Source organism: Chiloscyllium punctatum, chromosome 32 (genome assembly GCF_047496795.1).
Source record: "Chiloscyllium punctatum isolate Juve2018m chromosome 32, sChiPun1.3, whole genome shotgun sequence".
Classification (NCBI taxonomy): Eukaryota; Metazoa; Chordata; class Chondrichthyes; order Orectolobiformes; family Hemiscylliidae; genus Chiloscyllium; species Chiloscyllium punctatum.
In genome coordinates this window covers 56,758,505-56,777,044 of record NC_092770.1, presented here as the reverse complement: position 1 = coordinate 56,777,044, position 18,540 = coordinate 56,758,505, and the positions used below count along the sequence as shown (strand labels likewise).

The 18,540-nt window shown below is 43.9% G+C and overlaps 1 protein-coding gene across 2 annotated transcripts in view; it reads right to left on the bottom strand.

Moving 5' to 3' along the window:
* The window catches only part of kdm5a (lysine demethylase 5A), a 203,173-nt gene that overhangs the window by 102,033 nt on the left and 82,600 nt on the right, over nt 1-18,540 (bottom strand). For both annotated transcript variants that reach the window (XM_072552438.1, XM_072552439.1), the window contains exons 12-14: nt 18,045-18,207; nt 17,266-17,385; nt 8,880-9,074 (exon numbers count right to left, since the gene is read on the bottom strand). In XM_072552438.1, the coding sequence (XP_072408539.1) occupies nt 8,880-9,074; nt 17,266-17,385; nt 18,045-18,207 (478 nt within the window). The remainder of the gene's footprint in view (nt 1-8,879; nt 9,075-17,265; nt 17,386-18,044; nt 18,208-18,540) is intronic.

Here is an 18,540-nt window from a genome sequence, read left to right as displayed (position 1 = left end):
TTGGGGGGGGCGCGGGGGGCTACTTACTAGGGGTAAGCTATAGGGTACAGGTCTCTGGCACAGAATCTATCCTTTTTGCTCAGAATTGCATCAGGCATTGGGGACTTTATAGTTAGGGGGACAGATCGGAGATATTATGGGAATGAGAGAGACTTGGTGTGTTGCCTCCAAGGTGCTAGTGTTGGGGAAAGTAGTAAATTATGCAGTGGGTGACTCACTTGTAGCAGTCCAATTTAGAAATACCACATCACACAAGGCCTGATTATTGACTTGTTTATTCGTGAGCTCACAAGGAGAGACAAAGCAACCAGCTCGATTGGATGGCCACTAGTCAGAGTCATGGAGATGGTACAGCACAGAAGCAGACCCTTCAGTCCAACTCCTCCATGCCAACCAGATATCCCAACCCAATCTAGCCCCACCTGCCAGCACCTGGCCCATATCTCTCCAAACCCTTCCTATTCATATACCCATCCAGATGCCTTTTAAATGTTACAATTGTACTGGCCTCCACCACTTGCTCAGGCAGGCCATTCCATACATGTACTACCTTCTGGATAATTGGGGCTCATTCCCCAGAACTCTTCAGGTAGGTGGGACCTCGAGAAACAGCAGGTCTACACCCGAACCACAGGGGCACTAATATCCTGGGGGTGAAATTTGCTAATGTTGTTTGTCAGAGTTTAAACTAATTCAGCAGGGGTACAGGAACCTGAATTGCTGCTCCAGTGTAAAAAGGTTGAGAGTAACGAGGTCATGAATGAGGTTTCAAAGGTCGCACAAAATTACTGGCAGGCAGGAGGGTGGTTTGAAGTGCGTCTACTTCAACGCCAGGAGCATTCAGAATAAGATGGGTGAACTTGCGCATGGGTTGGTATTTGGGACTTCGATGTTGTGGCCATTTGGGAGACATGGATAGAACAGGGACAGGAATGGTTGTTGCAGACTCTGGGGTTTAGATGCTTCAGTAAGATCAGGGAAGGTGTAAGAAAAGGGGGAGGTGTGTGAGGTTAGTCAAGGACAGTATTATAGTGGCAGAAAGGACATTTAAGGATGCATCTACTGAGATAGTATGGGCTGAAGTTAGAAACAGGAGTCTTTTTTTATATACATCTAGAGATGTATATCCATCCAGAGATGTAAAGGAAAGGATTACAAAGATGATTCTGGATAGGAGCGAAAGTAACAGGGGAGACTTTAAATTTCCAAATATTGATTAGAAACGCTATAGTTCAAGAACTTTGGATGCAGCAGTTTTTTTCCCATTGTGCGCAGAAGGGTATTCTGACAGTACGTAGACAGAGGCGAGGTCACACTGGATTTAGTACCAGGAAACGAACCAGGCCAGATGTCAGATTTGGAAGTAGGTGAGCACTTTGGTGATAATGACCATAATTCAGTTACTCTTACTTTAGCGACGGAGATGGATAGGTATATACAGCAGGGCAAGAGATATAGCTGGGGGACGAGGTGATTATGATGCGAATAGGCAAGATTTAGAATGCACAGGATGGGGAAGGAAACTGCCGGGGGTGGGCACAATTGACAAGTGGAGCTTGTTCAAGGAACAGCTACTGCTTGTCCTTGATAGGTATGTACCTATCAGGCAGGCAGCAAGTGGTCAAGCTAGGGAACTGTAGTTTACTAAATAAGTTGAATCCCTTGTCAAGAGGAAGGAGGAAGCTTATGTTCGGATGATACATGACGGCTCAGTTAGGGCACTTGAGAGTTACAAGTTACTAGGAAGGACCTAAAGATGGAGCTAAGAGCAGCGAAGAAGGTACCTTTTATCTTAGCCTGCTTGGCACACCATCTTTATTCCTGAAGAAGGGCTTATGCCCGAAACATCGATTCTCCTGTTCCTTTGATACTGCCTGACCTGCTGCGCTTTTCCAGCAACACATTTTTAAGCTCTGATATCCAGCATCTGCAGTTCTCACTTTCTCCTTTGGCAGGTAAAAACCAAGGAAAACCCAAAAACTTTCCATGGGTATGTCAGGAATAAAAGAATAGGAGAGTGAGGTCTGCAGATGCTGGAGATCAGAGTCGAGTGAGTGTTGCTGGAAAAGCACAGCAGGTCAGGCAGCATCCGAGGATAAAACATTTAATGTGTACATGGATTTCAGTAAGGGGTTTGATAAGGTTCCCCACATAGGCTATTGCACAAATTCGGATTCCTGATGAAGGCTCTGGCCCAAAACGTCTATTTTCCTGCTCCTCGGATGCTGCCTGACCTGATGTGCTTTTCCAGCAACACACTCTCAACAGGAATAAAAGAATGACTCGGGTAAGATTAGGGCCAGTCAAGGACAGTAGTGGGAAGTTGTGCGTGGAATCCAAAAGAGAGGTGCAAAATGAATATTTTTCATCAGTATTAACACAAGAAAAAGACAATGTTGTTGAGGAGAATATTGAGATACAGGCAACGACAACAGATAAGATTGAGGTGCACAAGGTGGTGTTAGCAATTCTGGAAAGTGTGAAAATAGATAATCTTCCTGGGCCATGTGGGATGGATCCTCTGATTCTCTGGGAAGCCGGAGAGGGGATTACAGAGAACTTTGGCTTTGATCTTTATGTCTGCATTGTTTATAGGAATAGTGCCAGAAGACTGGAGGATAGCAAATTTTGTCCCCTTGTTCAAGAAGGGAAGTAGAGACAACCCTGGTAATTATAGACCCATTAGCCTTACTTCGATTTGGGTAAAGTATTGGAAAAGGTTATACGAGGTAAGGTTTTTTATAATCATCTAGAAAAGCATAAATTGGTTAGGGACAGTCAACACGGTTTTGAGAAGGGTAGGTTGCGCCTCACAAACCTTATTTAATTCTTTGAGATGTACGGGTAAATGAGGGTAAAGCGGTTGATGTGGTGTATATGGATTTCAGTAAAGGAATTTGATAAGGTTCCCCACAGTAGGCTATTGCACAAATACGGAAACATGGGATTGAGGATGATTGAGCAGTTTGGATCAGAAATTGGCTAGTTGAAAGACAGAGGGTGGTGATGATGGGAAATGTTCATCCTGGAGTTCAGTCACTAGTGGTGTACTGCAAGGATCTGTTTTTTGGGCCACTGCTGTTTGTCATTTTTATACCTGACCTGGATGAGGGCGTAGAAGGATGTATTAGTAAGTTTGTGGATAACACTCGCGTCAGTAGAGTTGTGGATAGTGACAAAGGATATTATGGGTTTCAGAGGGACATAGATAAGCTGCAGAGCAGGGCTGAGAGGTGGCAAATGGAGTCTAATGCAGAAATGTTTTAGGTGATTCATTTTGGATGGAGCAACAGGAATAAAGAGTACTGGGCTAATGGTAAGATTCTTGATGGTTTAGGTGAACAGAGAGATCTCGGTGTCCATGTGCATAGGTCCCTGAAAGTTATGATCCACGTTGATAGGGTCATTAAGGCAGCATACGGTGTGTTCACTTTTATGGGTAGAGGGACTGAATTTCGTAGCCACGAGGTCATGTTACAGCTGTACAAAACTCTGGTGCGGCCACACTTGGAGTATTGCATACCATTCTAGTATTCACATTATAGAAAGTGGAAGCTTTGGAAAGGGTTCAGAGGAGATTTACAAGGATGTTGCCTGGTATGGAGGGAAGATCTTATGAGGAAAGGCTGAGGGACTTGGGGCTATTTTCCTTAGGGAGAAGGTGGTTGGAAGGTAAATTAATTGAAACATACAAGATAATCAGAGGGTTAGTTAGGGAGGACAGTGGGAGCCTTTTTCCTTGGATGGTGATGACTAACACGAAGGTCATAGCTTTAAATTGAAGGGTGATAAATATAGGACAATTGTCAGAAGTTGTTCCTTGACTCAGAATAGTAGGGGCGTGAAATGTCCTGCCTGCAACAATAGTGGACTCGCCAACAGTAAAGAATTTTAAATTGTCATTGGATAAACATATGGATGATAATGGAATAGTGTAGCAAGTTTCTGAGAAGATTTATAGCTCAGGTTGAGGTTCTGAATGTAAATTTGTTTGCTGAGCAGGAAGGTTTGCTTTCAGACGCTTCATCACTAGAAGGTAACATCATCAGTGAGCCTCCGGTGAAGCGCTGGTGTTATGTACCAATTTGTATTTATATGTTTAGGTTTTCTTTGGTTGTAACTCTCAACAACCCAAGGAAATCTAAACACAAATAGAAAGCTTGCTGATGATGCTACCTGGTACATAGTGATGAAGCGTCTGAAAACAAACCTTCCAGCTCAGCGAGCAAACTTACATCTGGAACAGTATAGGTTAAATAGGGTGGCGTGGTGACTCAGTGGTTAGCACTGCTACCTCAGAGCACCAGGGTCCCAAGTTCGATTCCAGCCTTGGGTGGTGTTTACACATTCTCCCAGTGCCTGCGTGGGCTTCCTCCGGGTGCTCCTGTTTCCTCCCACAGTCCAAAGATGTGCAGGTTAAGCTAATTGGCTATGCTAAATTGCTGAAAATGTGTTGCTGGAAAAGCGCAACAGGTCAGGCAGCAAGGAACAGGAGAATCGCCGTTTTGGGGATAAGCCCTTCTTCAGGAATTGCCCTGAAGTGCTAAATTGCCCGTAGTGTTAGGCGCATTAGTCAGGGGTAAATGTAGAGGAATAGGTCTGGGTGGGTTGCTCTTAGGAGGGTCGGTGTGGACTTGTTGGGCCAAAGGACCTGTTTCCACTTTGTAGGGAATCTAATCTAATCTAAATAGATTGGTTTCACAGGGCCTGTACTGCACTATAGTGCTCTATGTTCGATGTCCCTCTATCACCATAAGTACATGAATAAGAATGGTTTGGAGTGATATGGGCCAGGAGCAGGCAGGTGGGACTAATTTAGTTTGGGTGATGGTAGTTGAAAACAAGGGGAGCACTATCAATATTGTGGGAGGGAAGAGAAGTGAGGACTGAAGTGTGGGAGATGGGTCAGACCCAGTCAAGGGCCCTGTCAACTAATGTACTGGGGAATCCTCAATAGAGGAAGGTCGTGAACATGTCAGAGGCCCCCTTGTCGAAGTTGGCATCATCAGAACAGATGCAATGGAAATTGAGGAACTAGGAGAATGGAGTGGAGTCTGAACAGGAAACAGGGCATGATGATGTATACTCAAGGTAACTGTGGGAGTTGGTGGATTTGTACAATCCATTTTTCCACTATAGGGCAGCCAAATGTAAAATTCACAATTTATATCGATGATTTGGAGTTGGGGACTACATGTACTGTGTCAAAGTTTGGAGTGGCAGAGCAAAGGATTAAGAACTGTGAAACTTTGCAGATGAACACAGATACTTGAAGTGAGTGGGCAAAGATCTGGCAGGTGGAATACAATGTTGATAAATGTGAAGTCACCCATTTTGGTAAGAGTAACAGTGAAAAGGACTATTACTTGAAATGTAAAAAGTTGCAGCATGCTGCGACACAGGGGGACCTGGATGTCCTTGTGCATGAATCACAGAGTTGGTCTGCAGGTACAAGTAATTAGGAAGGCAACTGGAATTTTTCTCCTTCATTGCTAAAGGAATGGAGTTTAAAAGCAGGGAGGTTATGTTACAGGGTGATGAGGCCACACCTGAAGTACTGCATGCAGTTTTGGTCTCTTTACTTGAGAAAGGATATACTCTCACTCCAAGGGGTGCAGAGGAGATTCACTAGGTTGATTCAGTTGAGGGGGTTGACTTATGAGGAGACACGGAGTCGACTGTGATTATACTCAGTGGAATTTGGAAAAATGAGGGGGAATCTTGTAGAAGCATATAAAATTATGAAGGGAATAGATGACATGGATGTAGAGAGGATACTTCCACTGGCAGGTGAAACTTGGACAAGAGGACATAGCCTCAAAGTTTAGGGGGAGCAGATTCAGGACTGCATGGAGAAGGAACTTCTTCATCCAGAGGGTTGTCAACCTACAGAATTCCCTGCCCAGTGAAGTAGTTGATGCTACTTCAATAACAGTTTTTAAAGTTAAGATAGTTTTTTTTAACAATAAAGGAATTAAGGGTTAGGGTGAGAGGGTGGGTAAGTGGGGCTGAGAACACGCAAAGATCAGCCATGATCTTGTTGAGTGGCGGAGCAGACTCCAGGAGCCAGATGGCCTACTCCTGCTCCTCATTCTTATGTGACTTGTCATATGTGGGACGTCAAGGATCCTACCGCCTTTCAAGGTGACTACACGGGCAGGAAATGCTCTCAACTGCAGGTTTTGGAACTCTCAGACACTGTGGCACACCTGCCAGGCTGAGTTATGTAGACAGCATGTCTAGACAGATGGTCACCCCACAGTTCAAGGGACTGGACGAATGAGGGGAATGGTAGTCAAACAGGAACACGCGGATAGTGCAGGAATCCCCCGTGATCGGTTTTCTATTTTGGAAGCTGATGAGAGTGCTGGTGCTGAGAGAGAGCAGACAGAGGCATGTTTTTGGAACCACAAGTCACTTGACCATTGAAGGAAGGAAGAAGAAAGCAAAACAATAATAATAGGCAATACATTGGTTATGGGAACAGATCATGACTCCAATATAGTGTGTTCCTTCTATGCCAGGGCCATGGCTGTCACCAAGTGGCTGAAGGGTATCCTGAAGGGAAAGGTGACAAGACATTAGTGGCAATGCTAGGTAAAGTGAGGGATGAGGTTTTGCACATGGAGTTTAGGGAGCTAGTCAGTAGATTCAGACACAGTGTAGGAGGTATGGTTAGTAAGTTTACAGATGACGCCAAAATTGGAGGTATGGTGGACAGCAAAGAAGGTTACCTCAAAGTACCATGGGATCTTGATCAGATGCACCAATGGGCTGAGGAGTGGCAGATTAGATAAATGTGAAATGCTGCAGTTTGGAAAGGCAAATCAGGGCAGGATTTATACACTTGATGCTGAGGTCCTGGCAAGTGTAGCTGAACAACGATACCTTGGAGTGCAGGTCCATAGTTCCTTGAAAGTGAAGTTGCAGGTACATAGGATGAAGGAGGCTGCATTGGTTATGCTTTCTTTTATTGATCAGTACATTGAGTAGAGGAATGGGAGGTCTTGCTGCTGCTTTACAGGACATTTGGCCACTATTGGAATACTGCGTTCAATTCTGCTATAGAAAGACATTGTGAAACTTGAAAGGGCTCAGAAAAGATTTATACAGATGTTGCCAGAGTTGGAGGGATTGAGCTATAAGGAAATGCTGAATAGGCAGAAGCTATTTTCCCTGGAGCATCAGAAGCTGAGGGGTGAGCTTATAATGGTTTATAAGGTCATGAGGGGGCATGGATAGGATGAACAGACAAGGTCTTTTACCTAGGATGGGATAGTTCAAAACTAGAGGACATACACTTAAGGTGAGATGGGAAAGATTTAAAAGGGATCTAAGGGGCAACTTTTTCATGCAGAGTGTCATGAGTGTTTGGAATGAGCTGCCAGAAGAAGTGGTGGAGGCTGGGACAATTACAATATTTAAAAGGCGCCTGGATGTGTATTTGAAAAGGAAGGGTTGAGGGGGATATGGCCAAATGAAACTAGATTTATTTTGGGTATCTGGTCAGCACTGACGATTTGGACCAAAGGATTGGTATCCATGCTGTACAACTCTAATTCTCAGACCTCAAAGGAATTACTCTCAGTGCAGAAATAGGAGAATATAGCAGTTTAATGCATGGCTCCAGAGTTTGTACAGGAGTGAGTACTTTAAATTCCTGGATAATTGGAACCATTTCTAGGGAAGGTGCAACCTAAGGCAAGACACCTGCACCTGAACCAGAATCAGACCAACATCCTTACAGGAGGGTTTATTATAGTCAAATAATCAGTAGACATTGCAAATCTTCATTCAGAGCACTTTTATTATCCTCATTACTTCATCCATTGAAACATAGAAAATAGGTGCAGACCCTTTGGGTCTGCATGACCATTCAACATCATCATGATTGATTATGCAATTTCAGTATCTCACTCCCACTTTCTCTCCATCCCTTAGTCCCTTTAGCCACAAGGGCCACGTCCAGCTCCCTCCTGAATGTATCTAACAAACTGGCCCCAACAGTTTCTTGTGGGAGAGAATTCCACAGGTTCACCACTCAGTGAAAAAATTCTTCCTTATCCCAGTCCTAAACATCTTATCCCTTATTCTTAGACATGACCCCCTAGTTCTGGACTTCTCCAACATCAGGAACATTCTTCCTGCGTTTAGCATGTCAGTCTAATCAGGATTCTACGTTTCTATGAAATGCCCCCTCATTCTTCTCAGTTCCAATGAGTAAAAGCCCAGTCAATCCAGTCTTTCTTCATATGTCAGGCCTGCCATCCCGGGAATCAGTCTGGTAAACCTTCACTGGGCTCCCTCAATAGCAAGAATGTCCTTCCTCAGACTAGGAGACTAAAACTGCACATAATACTCACTAAAGCCCTGTATAACTGATATCCAACTGTTGGTACATGATAGAAGATCATTGTTTCATCAGCTAAGTCAGTAGTAGTAACCTGCACTAGACTGTCTTGCCCCCGTTTGACCTGCAATGAGACATCCTCGGATCTGGAGTAAAAGGTAAGTACTCCTTTGAATGCATAAGATGGCCAGCAAGGAACATTGTGTAGGGTCAACGAGCACACCTTGATCTGTGCCAAGGGAGTCGATCAGTTTCCTTTATTCTTACTTGTGTTGAGATTTTTGATATAACAACTCAGCTACTTCATACAGCAAATATGAGTCAACTTCATTCCTGAAACAGGCTGAGAATAAGGACAGCACATTTGCTTCCCCAAAATTCATCAGTGATCCAGATATGTGGTTACAACATTGCAGTAGTTACTGATATTTTATTCAAGGAATTTCTTCTTCCTAATTGAATTTAAATTCCCCAGCTGGCATGATTTGAACTGACCTGCACAGCTCTAAGTCGACACATGCTTACATACCATTTCGAAGGCTGCATTTCTGAGTTGCGTCTCCTCCTCGAGCATGGTCACCATCTCCTTGTAGACAGCAGCAGCCAACTCAACATCCAAACCCTCAGGATCAGCTGCCATTTTGCAGATTAGTTCTTCATGCGAGAACACACAATATCGGTGCAAACGTCGGTAATGACTGACACACTGACGGCCAATAGGCAGCTGAAATAAATGAAACGGAAGAATTAAAACAGCTTTTCAACAAAGAAGTATTTACTAAAACAGTAACCATGCTTCCAGTGAAGCCTGAAAAGGATGCACATTTCAGTGCTGTTAAGCAACCATCTTTGAATCTTAAGATACTCAAGATATTCCACACAATTCCAAATGCCACAAACGAGATAGCAATTACAGATCAGTATTTAAAGAGCAATTTGCATTATTATTGACACTTTATTCTTTTACTTTGAAAAACATCAGCCTGTATCCTGTGGAACCATTACACTGGGAGCCAAGGAGGGAGGTGCAGGGGACAGTGAGGAACAGCACTTTCGGAATGGAACTTAAAAGATGAACTGAAAATGATTGATAAGTGATCTCCAAAAGAAAATTCAAAACTATTTTCAATTAGCTTGTGAAATTGTTCTCTTCTCCTAATTAAAGGTGTGCCTATCTGTGTTAGGTGGAAAATTAACTCTTAACCTCAAACATCAATTGGATACTGTTGCTTGCAATATAGCTTTGTATTCAAAGACACAGATACATATATTAAACTAACATGCATATTTCTTATACATTAAGAGAGGGAGGGGGAGTTGAAGTGTTCAGCCACGGGGAGGTGGTGTTGGTTGGTGCAGGTATCCCAGAGATCTCTGAAATGATCCACAAGTTGGCATCCTGCCTCCCCCATGTACAGGAGACCACGTCAGGTGCAACAGATACAGTAGATGACATTTGTAGAGGTACAGGTAAATTTCTGTTGGATGTGGAAGGATCCTTTGGAGCCTTGGACAGAGATGAGGGGGGTGGTGTGGGCGCAGGTTTTGAATTTCCTGCAGTGGCAGGGGAAGGTGGCGTTTCCTCGAAACTCCTATCAACATTCAGGAGATCGTTCTCTCCAGAACACCCTTGTCACATCCACGCCCCCAAAAGCCCTCACCCCACTCCTGGCAACCTTCCCTGCCACCATAGGAAATGCAAAGCCTGCACCCAAACTTCAACTCTCCCTCCCTCTCCACCAAAGGATCTCGGCCTCCTCCATTGCCAAACTCTAACCCTTTAATCTTCCGCCTTGGGACCCTGCAACCACACAGGATTAATGTGGATTTCACCAGCGTCCCCATTTCCCTCGCCTCACCTTATCCCAGTCCCAAGCCTCCAACTCTGCACTGCCCCCTTGACCTGTCCATTGTCTTTCCCATCTATCTGTTCCACCCTATCACCTTCCCCCCCCACCTTCATTTACCTATTGTATTCTCAGCTACCTTGCCCCCAGCCCCAGCCCCACCCTCCCATTTACCTCTCAGCTCCCCGGCCCATGAGCTTCATTCCTGATGAAGGGTTCATGGCCGAAACGTCGATTCTCCTGCTCTTTGGATGCTGGCTGACATACTGTGCTTTTCCAGCTTCACATGTTTGAACACTGACCATTATACTTGGCATTCAATACCGAGGAAGGACGTTGGGTCAAAAAGAACTGTGCTAGACACCACCAGGTCCGAAATAGCCTGAAACACTAACTAGATCCACAACATGTTGTTCTTAGAAACTGGACCGAATGCACTCCATGAATTCTTCCTCATGGTTTCCTCTGCCAACCTACTTCAATCCACAAGTTTAAAGTAACCAATGATTAATACGTTGCCTTTGTTAAAAGGCCCAATTGTCTTCTTCGGCCCACCGTAAAAGCACTGTTAGGGACCCTATAGACTACTTTTACCAGTAACTTAGTGTTTCTTTCTCCCCTTCTATAGATTTTACATCTACCGATTCACAAACCAAGCTACATCTGTGCAGTTACAGCACTGGGACTGACGAAACAAATGTAGCAATTTTTAAAAAATCATGTCCTGCCCACAAAAAGTGGCAAACAAATTCAAACCAACTCAACTCATCCCATCAAGCTACACTCAGAGTCATTAACACAGAGACTCTTTGGCCCAAGTCTTCCACACTGACCAGATATCCTAAATTAATCTAGTCCCATCTGCCTGCATTTGGCCCACATCCATCTAAACCCTTCCTTATGGTACAGAGAACACCAAACGGAGAATTCACCACAAAGGTTTACAGGAAAGCCACACACACAGACCAAGTCCTAAACTATGAAAGCAACCACCCCAACACACACAAACGAAGTTGCATCAGGACACTATTCAAAAGGGCCACAACACACTGCAGCACACCAGAACTACAAAAAAAGAGGAAGAGGAACACCTATACAAGGTATTCGCCAAAAACAGATACCCTCGCAATATCATCAACAGATGCCTAAGGGAGAGACAACGGAACGAGGACATGCCGCAACCCAAAGGACTAGACACACTACCGTACATCAGGAACATTTCTGAACTGACAGCCAGACTACTGCGACCACTAGGACTCATAACAGCACACAAACAAACAGCCACTCTCAGACAACAACTCACCAGAACGAAGGACCTGATACCCAACATGAGCAAAACTAATGTAGTGTACAAAATCCCATGCAAGGACTGCACAAAACACTACATCGGACAAACAGGAAGACAGTTAACGATCCGTATACACGAACACCAACTAGCCACAAAACGACACGACCAGCTATCCTTAGTAGCCACACACACAGACGACAAGCAACATGAATTCGTCTGGGACAACACTACCATTATAGGGCAAGCCAAACAGAGAACAGCCAGGGAATTCCTAGAGGCATGGCACTCATCCACGGACTCTATCAACAAACACATCGACCTGGACCCAATATACCGGCCACTACAGCCGACAGCTGCAGCTGACAACCAGAAGCGGCAGAGACAAGCCACTATAAATGCCGGAGGAAACATCACAGAAGCGCTTCACAGGAGGCTCCCAAGCACTGAGGATGTTACCTAGACAGGGGACAAAATGTTTGCAAGACAAATTCCCAGCTCGGCAAACAGAACCACAACAAACCCTTCCTGCTCATAGACCCAACCAGATGCCTTTTAAATGCTGTGACTGTACCAGCCTCTACCAGTTCCTCTGGCAGCTCATTCCATGCGCACACCAGCCTCTGCATGAAAAAATTGCACACCAGGTCCCTTTTGAATCTTTTCCCTCTCACCTAAAACCTATGTCTTCTTGTTTTGGATTCTGGCTCTTCACCTTATCCATGCACTTCATAATATTACAAAACTCGATATGGTCACTTCTCAACCTCCAGCGCTCCAGAGATAAAAAGTTCCAGCATCTCCCTATAGCTCAAACCCTCCAACTCCAGTAACATCCCTGTAATTCTTTTTCTGCAATCTCTCAAGTTAAACAACATCCTTCCTATAGCAGGGAGATCAGAATTGTACACAGTATTCCAAAAGAGCCCTAACCAATGTGTTGTACAGCTGCAACATTATGTCCCAACTCCTATACTCAATGCTCTGACCAATGAAGGGCAGGCGTGCCTTCTTCACCACTGTGTCTATCTGAAACATCACTTTCAAGCAACTATGTGCCTGCATCTGTAGGTTTCTTTGCTCAGCAACACTCCTCAGCAAAATGAAGTTCTATCAAGTAGTAGTTAACAATAACTTGCGAGCTGTCAGTTTGGGTTCAACTGAGGCCACTCAGCTCCTGACCTCATCACAGCAGGAGGTCAGACAAAGAAAAAGTGAATTGGAGAGGTGACAGTGACATCAAAGCAGCATTCAAAAAATGTTGGCATTAAGGAGTCAGAGGAGAAAGTGAGGACTGCAGATGCTGGAGATCAGAGCTGAAAATGTGTTGCTGGAAAAGTGCAGCAGGTCAGGCAGTATCCAAGGAACAGGAGAATTGACGTTTCGGGCATAAGCCCTTCTTCAGGAAGGGCTTCCTGAAGAAGGACTTATGCCCGAAACGTCGATTCTCCTGTTCCTTGGATGCTGCCTGACCTGCTGCGCTTTTCCAGCAACACATTTTCAGCATTAAGGACTCAGAGTCAAACTCAAGTCAGCGAAACTCCTGAAAGGAGCTATCTGCTAAACATCAACTCTCCTACTCCTCTGATGCTGCTTGACCTACTGTGCTCTTTCCAGCTCCACATTATATCAACTTTCCAGCATCTGCAGTCCTCACTATCTCAAAGCACTTGGAGTCATATCTAGCACAAAGGATATGACTCGAGCAGCAGCATCATCTCAGCTCCAGGGCATCAAAGCAAGAACTCCATAGGTACTGCCCTGGGTCAAACTATCTTTAGTTGTTTTAATGACCATCATAAGGTAAGAAGTGGAGACATTCTCTGGCGATTCCATAATATCAGTATCATTTTAACCCTCAGATAAAGAAAATCAGGCAATGACCACCTCCAAGAAGAGATTTCAATCATTTCTCCCACACATGCAGTGGTGTTACCATCACATGGACAGGGTTAGAATGACTTTACAGGACAACGAGAACAAGAGTGAAACTGGATCAGAGTGAGAATTTGGCACTGATGAAAGGTTTACAGCAAGACAAAATCCCCAGAGCAAGGGGTAAGCATCAAATGTTCCCTCTAATTTTTTCTCCATTGCAGAACTCGAAGTCAGTATCAGTATAACTGCTCTGCATGTGAGGACCCTCAGAGCAGGATGGCAAATAAGGCATGGATTAAGAGGAGGACTGGCACCAGGACCAATACAAGTGATATCACAAATACAGGGAAAGCAGCTGATTAGGGAGGCGGTTTGGTCAACATTTCCAATCTTCAGTGAAATTTAGGTACTTAGTTTAAGTATATATGGACTTTCCTCTTTTTCTGAGAAACAGCTAGTTTGAGATCATGTACATACTGGGTTCCAGACAAACATCTGCAGGACATGCCACTGGGTACACAAGCTGGAGTTTTGGAACCGGAACATGGCCGGAGACTCTGATGCATCGGTTGCTATGTGGACAGTATGTACAGGGAACTGGTCACACAACAGATCAGACGTGTACCAGTACAGATGGAAATGGGTGATGACCAGGCAGTCGAATGAAACCAGCTAGTTTAGTGAAAGAAATGCACAAGTCTTACAGGAGGCACCCATTTTGCCTGCATTCTCTTGCAATAATTATCATTTCCTTGTGCCAATCACCTGCTTTATCCCGATTCTTGCACACCATGATTATCCCAAATAACTACTAAATGCCCTTTTAAATGCCTTAATTAAACCTGCATCCACTATTTGTAGGCAGTGCATTCCTTGCTTAACTTGCTCAGTGAAATTGTTTTTTCTCATATCAGCCCTGTGTCTTTCGCAAATCATTTTAAATCTATTCCTGAGCTTTTACAAATGGAAACAGTTTCTTCATGTGTTCCATCAAGCCTGCTCATGATTGTGAAAACCTCGATTAGATCTCCTCTTAGCCATATCATCTCCAAGGAGAACAGCTCCAATTCATTCAGTCTATCCCTCATGACTGAAGTTTCTCATTTCTGGAACCATTCTCCTAAATGACTTCTTGGCTCTCTCCAATGGGTTCACATCCTTTTTGTAATATAAAAGCCAAAACTATGCACAATACTCCAGGTGAGGTCTAACAGCTTCTTATAGAAATTCAACATCACCTCCTTGATCTGTGTACATATACAGCTCTGTTCCTGCACCTATATCAGAACTGTACTGCCCATTTCTTTTTTGTCTTTTAATGTTCTTCTGACCAAACTGCATGACTTCATACCCTGACTTCAAATTCACCTGGACTATCTCAGACACCTCCTTCCCTTTCCCGGACACCTCTGTCTCCACCTCCGGCAACCGACTCAACACAGGTATCTACTTCAAACTCACTGACTCTCACCTGGACCACACCTCCTCCCACTCCCCCTCATGTAAAAATTCTATCGCTTACTTCCACAATTCCTTAACCTCCACCATATCTGCTCCCAGGAGGAGCAATTCCACTCCAGGTCATCCCAGATGGCCTCCTATTTCAAGGACCACAAATCCACCTTGATGTGGTCAACAATGCCCTCCAGCACATCTCCTCCACTTCCTGCACCTCTGCCCTTGAACCCCACCCCTCCAATCACAACAAGGATAGAACTCCCCCAGTCCTCACCTTCCACCATATTAATCTCCAGATATAGCGCATTATCCACCAGCATTTCCGCCACCTACAATCAGACCCCACCAGCAGAAATATATTTCCCTCCCCACCCCATCAGTATTCTGCAGACTATTCCCTCCATGACTCCCTCATTAGGTCCACAACCCCCACCAACCCACCCTCCACTCCCAACACTTCCCCTTGCCGTCACAAGAGGTGTAAAACCTGCACCCAAACTCCCCCACTCCCCTCACCTCCATATAAGTCCCTAAAGATCCTTCCACATCCAGCAGAAATTTTCCTGCGCATCCAAGTACCACATTTACTGTGTCCGTTGCTCTCGATGTGGTCTCCTCCAAGTTGGGGATACAAGGTGCCAATTTGTGAAACGTTTCAGGGAACAAGCCTGGGACACACACACCAAACAATTCCCACCTCAGACCAACTGTGTGGAGTTTGCACGTCCTCCCCGTGTCTGCGTGGGCTTCCTCCAGGTGCTCCGGTTTCCTCCCACAGTCCAAAGATGTGCAGGTCAGGTGAATTGGCCATGCTAAATTGCCCGTAGTGTTAGGTAAGGGGTAAATGTAGGGGTATGGGTGGGTTGCGCTTCGGCGGGTCGGTGTGGACTTGTTGGGCCGAAGGGCCTGTTTCCACACTGTAAGTAATCTAATCTAATCTAATCTAAAAAAAACCCCATCGCCCTGTGGCCAACTATTTCAACACCCCTCCCACTCCAAGGACACACAAGTCCTGGGTCTCCTCCACTGCCAAACTCAAGCCACTTGATGCTTGGAGGAAAAACGCCTCATCTTTCACCTTGGGACCCTCTAACTACGCGGCATCAACACTGATTTCACCAATTTCCTCATTTCCCCATTCCCCTCCCCCACCCCCCACCTCACCCCAGATCCAACCCTCCAACTCAGAATCAGCCTCTTGAACTGTTCATCTTCCTTCCCACCTAACCACTCCACCCTTCCCTCCTGTCATCATCAACCCCCAACTGCATCTACCTATCACTTTCCCAGCTACCTTCCACCCACTCCTATTTCTCTCTCCATCCCTCCTCCCCCCCAACACACCCCACATTCCTGATGAAGGACTAATGCCCGAAATAGCGATTTTCCTTGGATGCTATCTGACCTGCTGTGCTTTTCCAGCGGCATAATTTTCCATTCTGCATCACTTCATATAACCATGGAAATAACACTTTGCTTTTGTCTTACACACTGAAATGTACACTTCACAATTCACAATTCAGAAGGAGGGTCACTGGACCCAAAATGTAAATTTTGTTTCCTCTCCACAAACGCTGCATGATCTGCTGAGTTTGTTCAGCAACTTCTGATCTTGTTTCTGATTTCTAGCATCAGCAATTCTTTGACTTTTTTTGATTCTATTCATACTCCTGGCAAAGGAAGAAGAAAGCTTTTCCATGGTATTCAAGGGATTAATTCTCAATGAGTAAAAGACTGAATCCTGTTGGAGACAAGCGGTGTCATCAGCAAAGAACTGAAGGAAGCTAGAAGGCAGTGAATTGAAACCACTCTCAGAATTCTGTACTCCAGATTAGCATTAATGCATTTGTGTGCACAAGAAAGCATGAGTCAGAAGAGTGGTGAGGGGCAAGTTATGAAGATTAAGTTAGTGTTTTAAGTTGGTAATTTATTACTCTGTTACCACTGGCTAAAGATATTAAATAGGTTTTCTTCTGACAAGTATACAAACGTGGCGGCATAAAAATTTTACCCGTGTTTGTCAGTTAGGTAAATTGGATAGATAAATGAAACCTTTTCACAGTTACACTGAATCCGGGAATCATGGTGCCAAACTTCCAGTGCACTACCACAGTAAGTCATGACACTGAGAAAAAGCCTAATTTTGTCAAAAAGTTTTTCAATCAGTACAATTCATAAAGGAAAAACAACTTGTAAAAGAGCAATTGCCGATTTCTCACGCACTGATCCTTTAATGCAGAGTAAACTTATTTATTTTTCACATTCTTGAAAATTGTCGTGATGAATGCAGGACAAAAAAGTTTCAACATAAAAAAACCTCAGTAAACTCAAGTTCTGTTCTGCCAAATAACTATCTGTAATAAATACTGTCAATATTTCTGAAATACATTGGTATACAGCTGAAGTACTGACTTATTAAAACATCCTTTAGAAAGTGAGCAACTTACCCAGTCTGCAGTACAGAAGTTCACTGCTTCAGCAAAGTTGTAACCCTGGTTGAATCCACTATGATAGGCTCTTGGGAAAGTAACCACAAACTCACCAGCACACTGATTTGTTCGGAACACCTAAGAATGAAATATAAAGAAAGAGGAGATAATCTCAGTAGAAAGGAGTAATTCCATTCTCCTTAACTACAGATAAAGCACAAAAGTAGACACAAACAGACACCATCAGTTCTGCATGGATTCAGTTGGAAAGTGTCTTCAATGAGCCACTAGGGTAACCTAAAAAGTTTCTCAAGTACAATCCAATGGGTCTTCCTGCAAAAATATACTTGTTCACATTTGGTAAAGTCAGAGAAAACTTGGATTAGATACTTGCTAATTTTCACTGTTCCATCTCATAATGATCAAATTGTTAGAATGCCCAAGGGTTCTCTAAAACTTTGCAATGTGAAATTCTTTTTGAATGGACTGGATGAGTATAAGAGATGTTAAAAGAAACAGTTTCATTTTCAACATAATGAATTAACTATCCTACTGCTACTAGATAGGAAACATTTCACTATATTCATTCAGGTATTGCTTTGGAGATTTCATTGGCATGACTAATAAGAATTTTAAAATAATTTCAGAATGCATAAATATCAATTTTTGTTTTAAAACTACTACTGCAGCCTGTAAGCAAATGACTCAGAATTAATTTCTTCCGGTGACAAACAGCTTCTCAACAAATCAGATGCAAGCTTGATAAACAAGAGCAGAAAGGGAAAAAACATACATACCGGGACTCCATGTTCCATAAGAATATTGGGATTCATGATGGTCACCAACTGGTGCAGCAGATCGGGCTGAGAATGGAACAGTTCTGGAGCCAGCTTCCTCATTACCTGTTCAAGTTGTTCAGCAGCATAACCTGGCACCCCATACCATGTTTTTGGCTCCCCCCTGTCAAAAGGTAGTGAAGCAATACAAACTCACTGTTCATGTTTCACACCATGAAGAAACTTGAAAAGACAGGTGACAGTTCTGGCAGGGACAATGTCTCTACAAAAGAAAAATAGAGTACTGCACAGCATCTTATCTGGCAAGTAACTTTGTTTAATCAACTTGTTCAGTAAGAAAGCATTAGATCACAACACATTTCAGACTTGTCTAATAATCAGAATAAGTCTTTCTATCCTCCCAGCTCTGAAAGATAAAAACTAGCATACAATGTTTAATGGAGTGCAGAAAAGAAAGAGACCTGGGAAGAATGTACACATCTTTTGAAGGGAGACA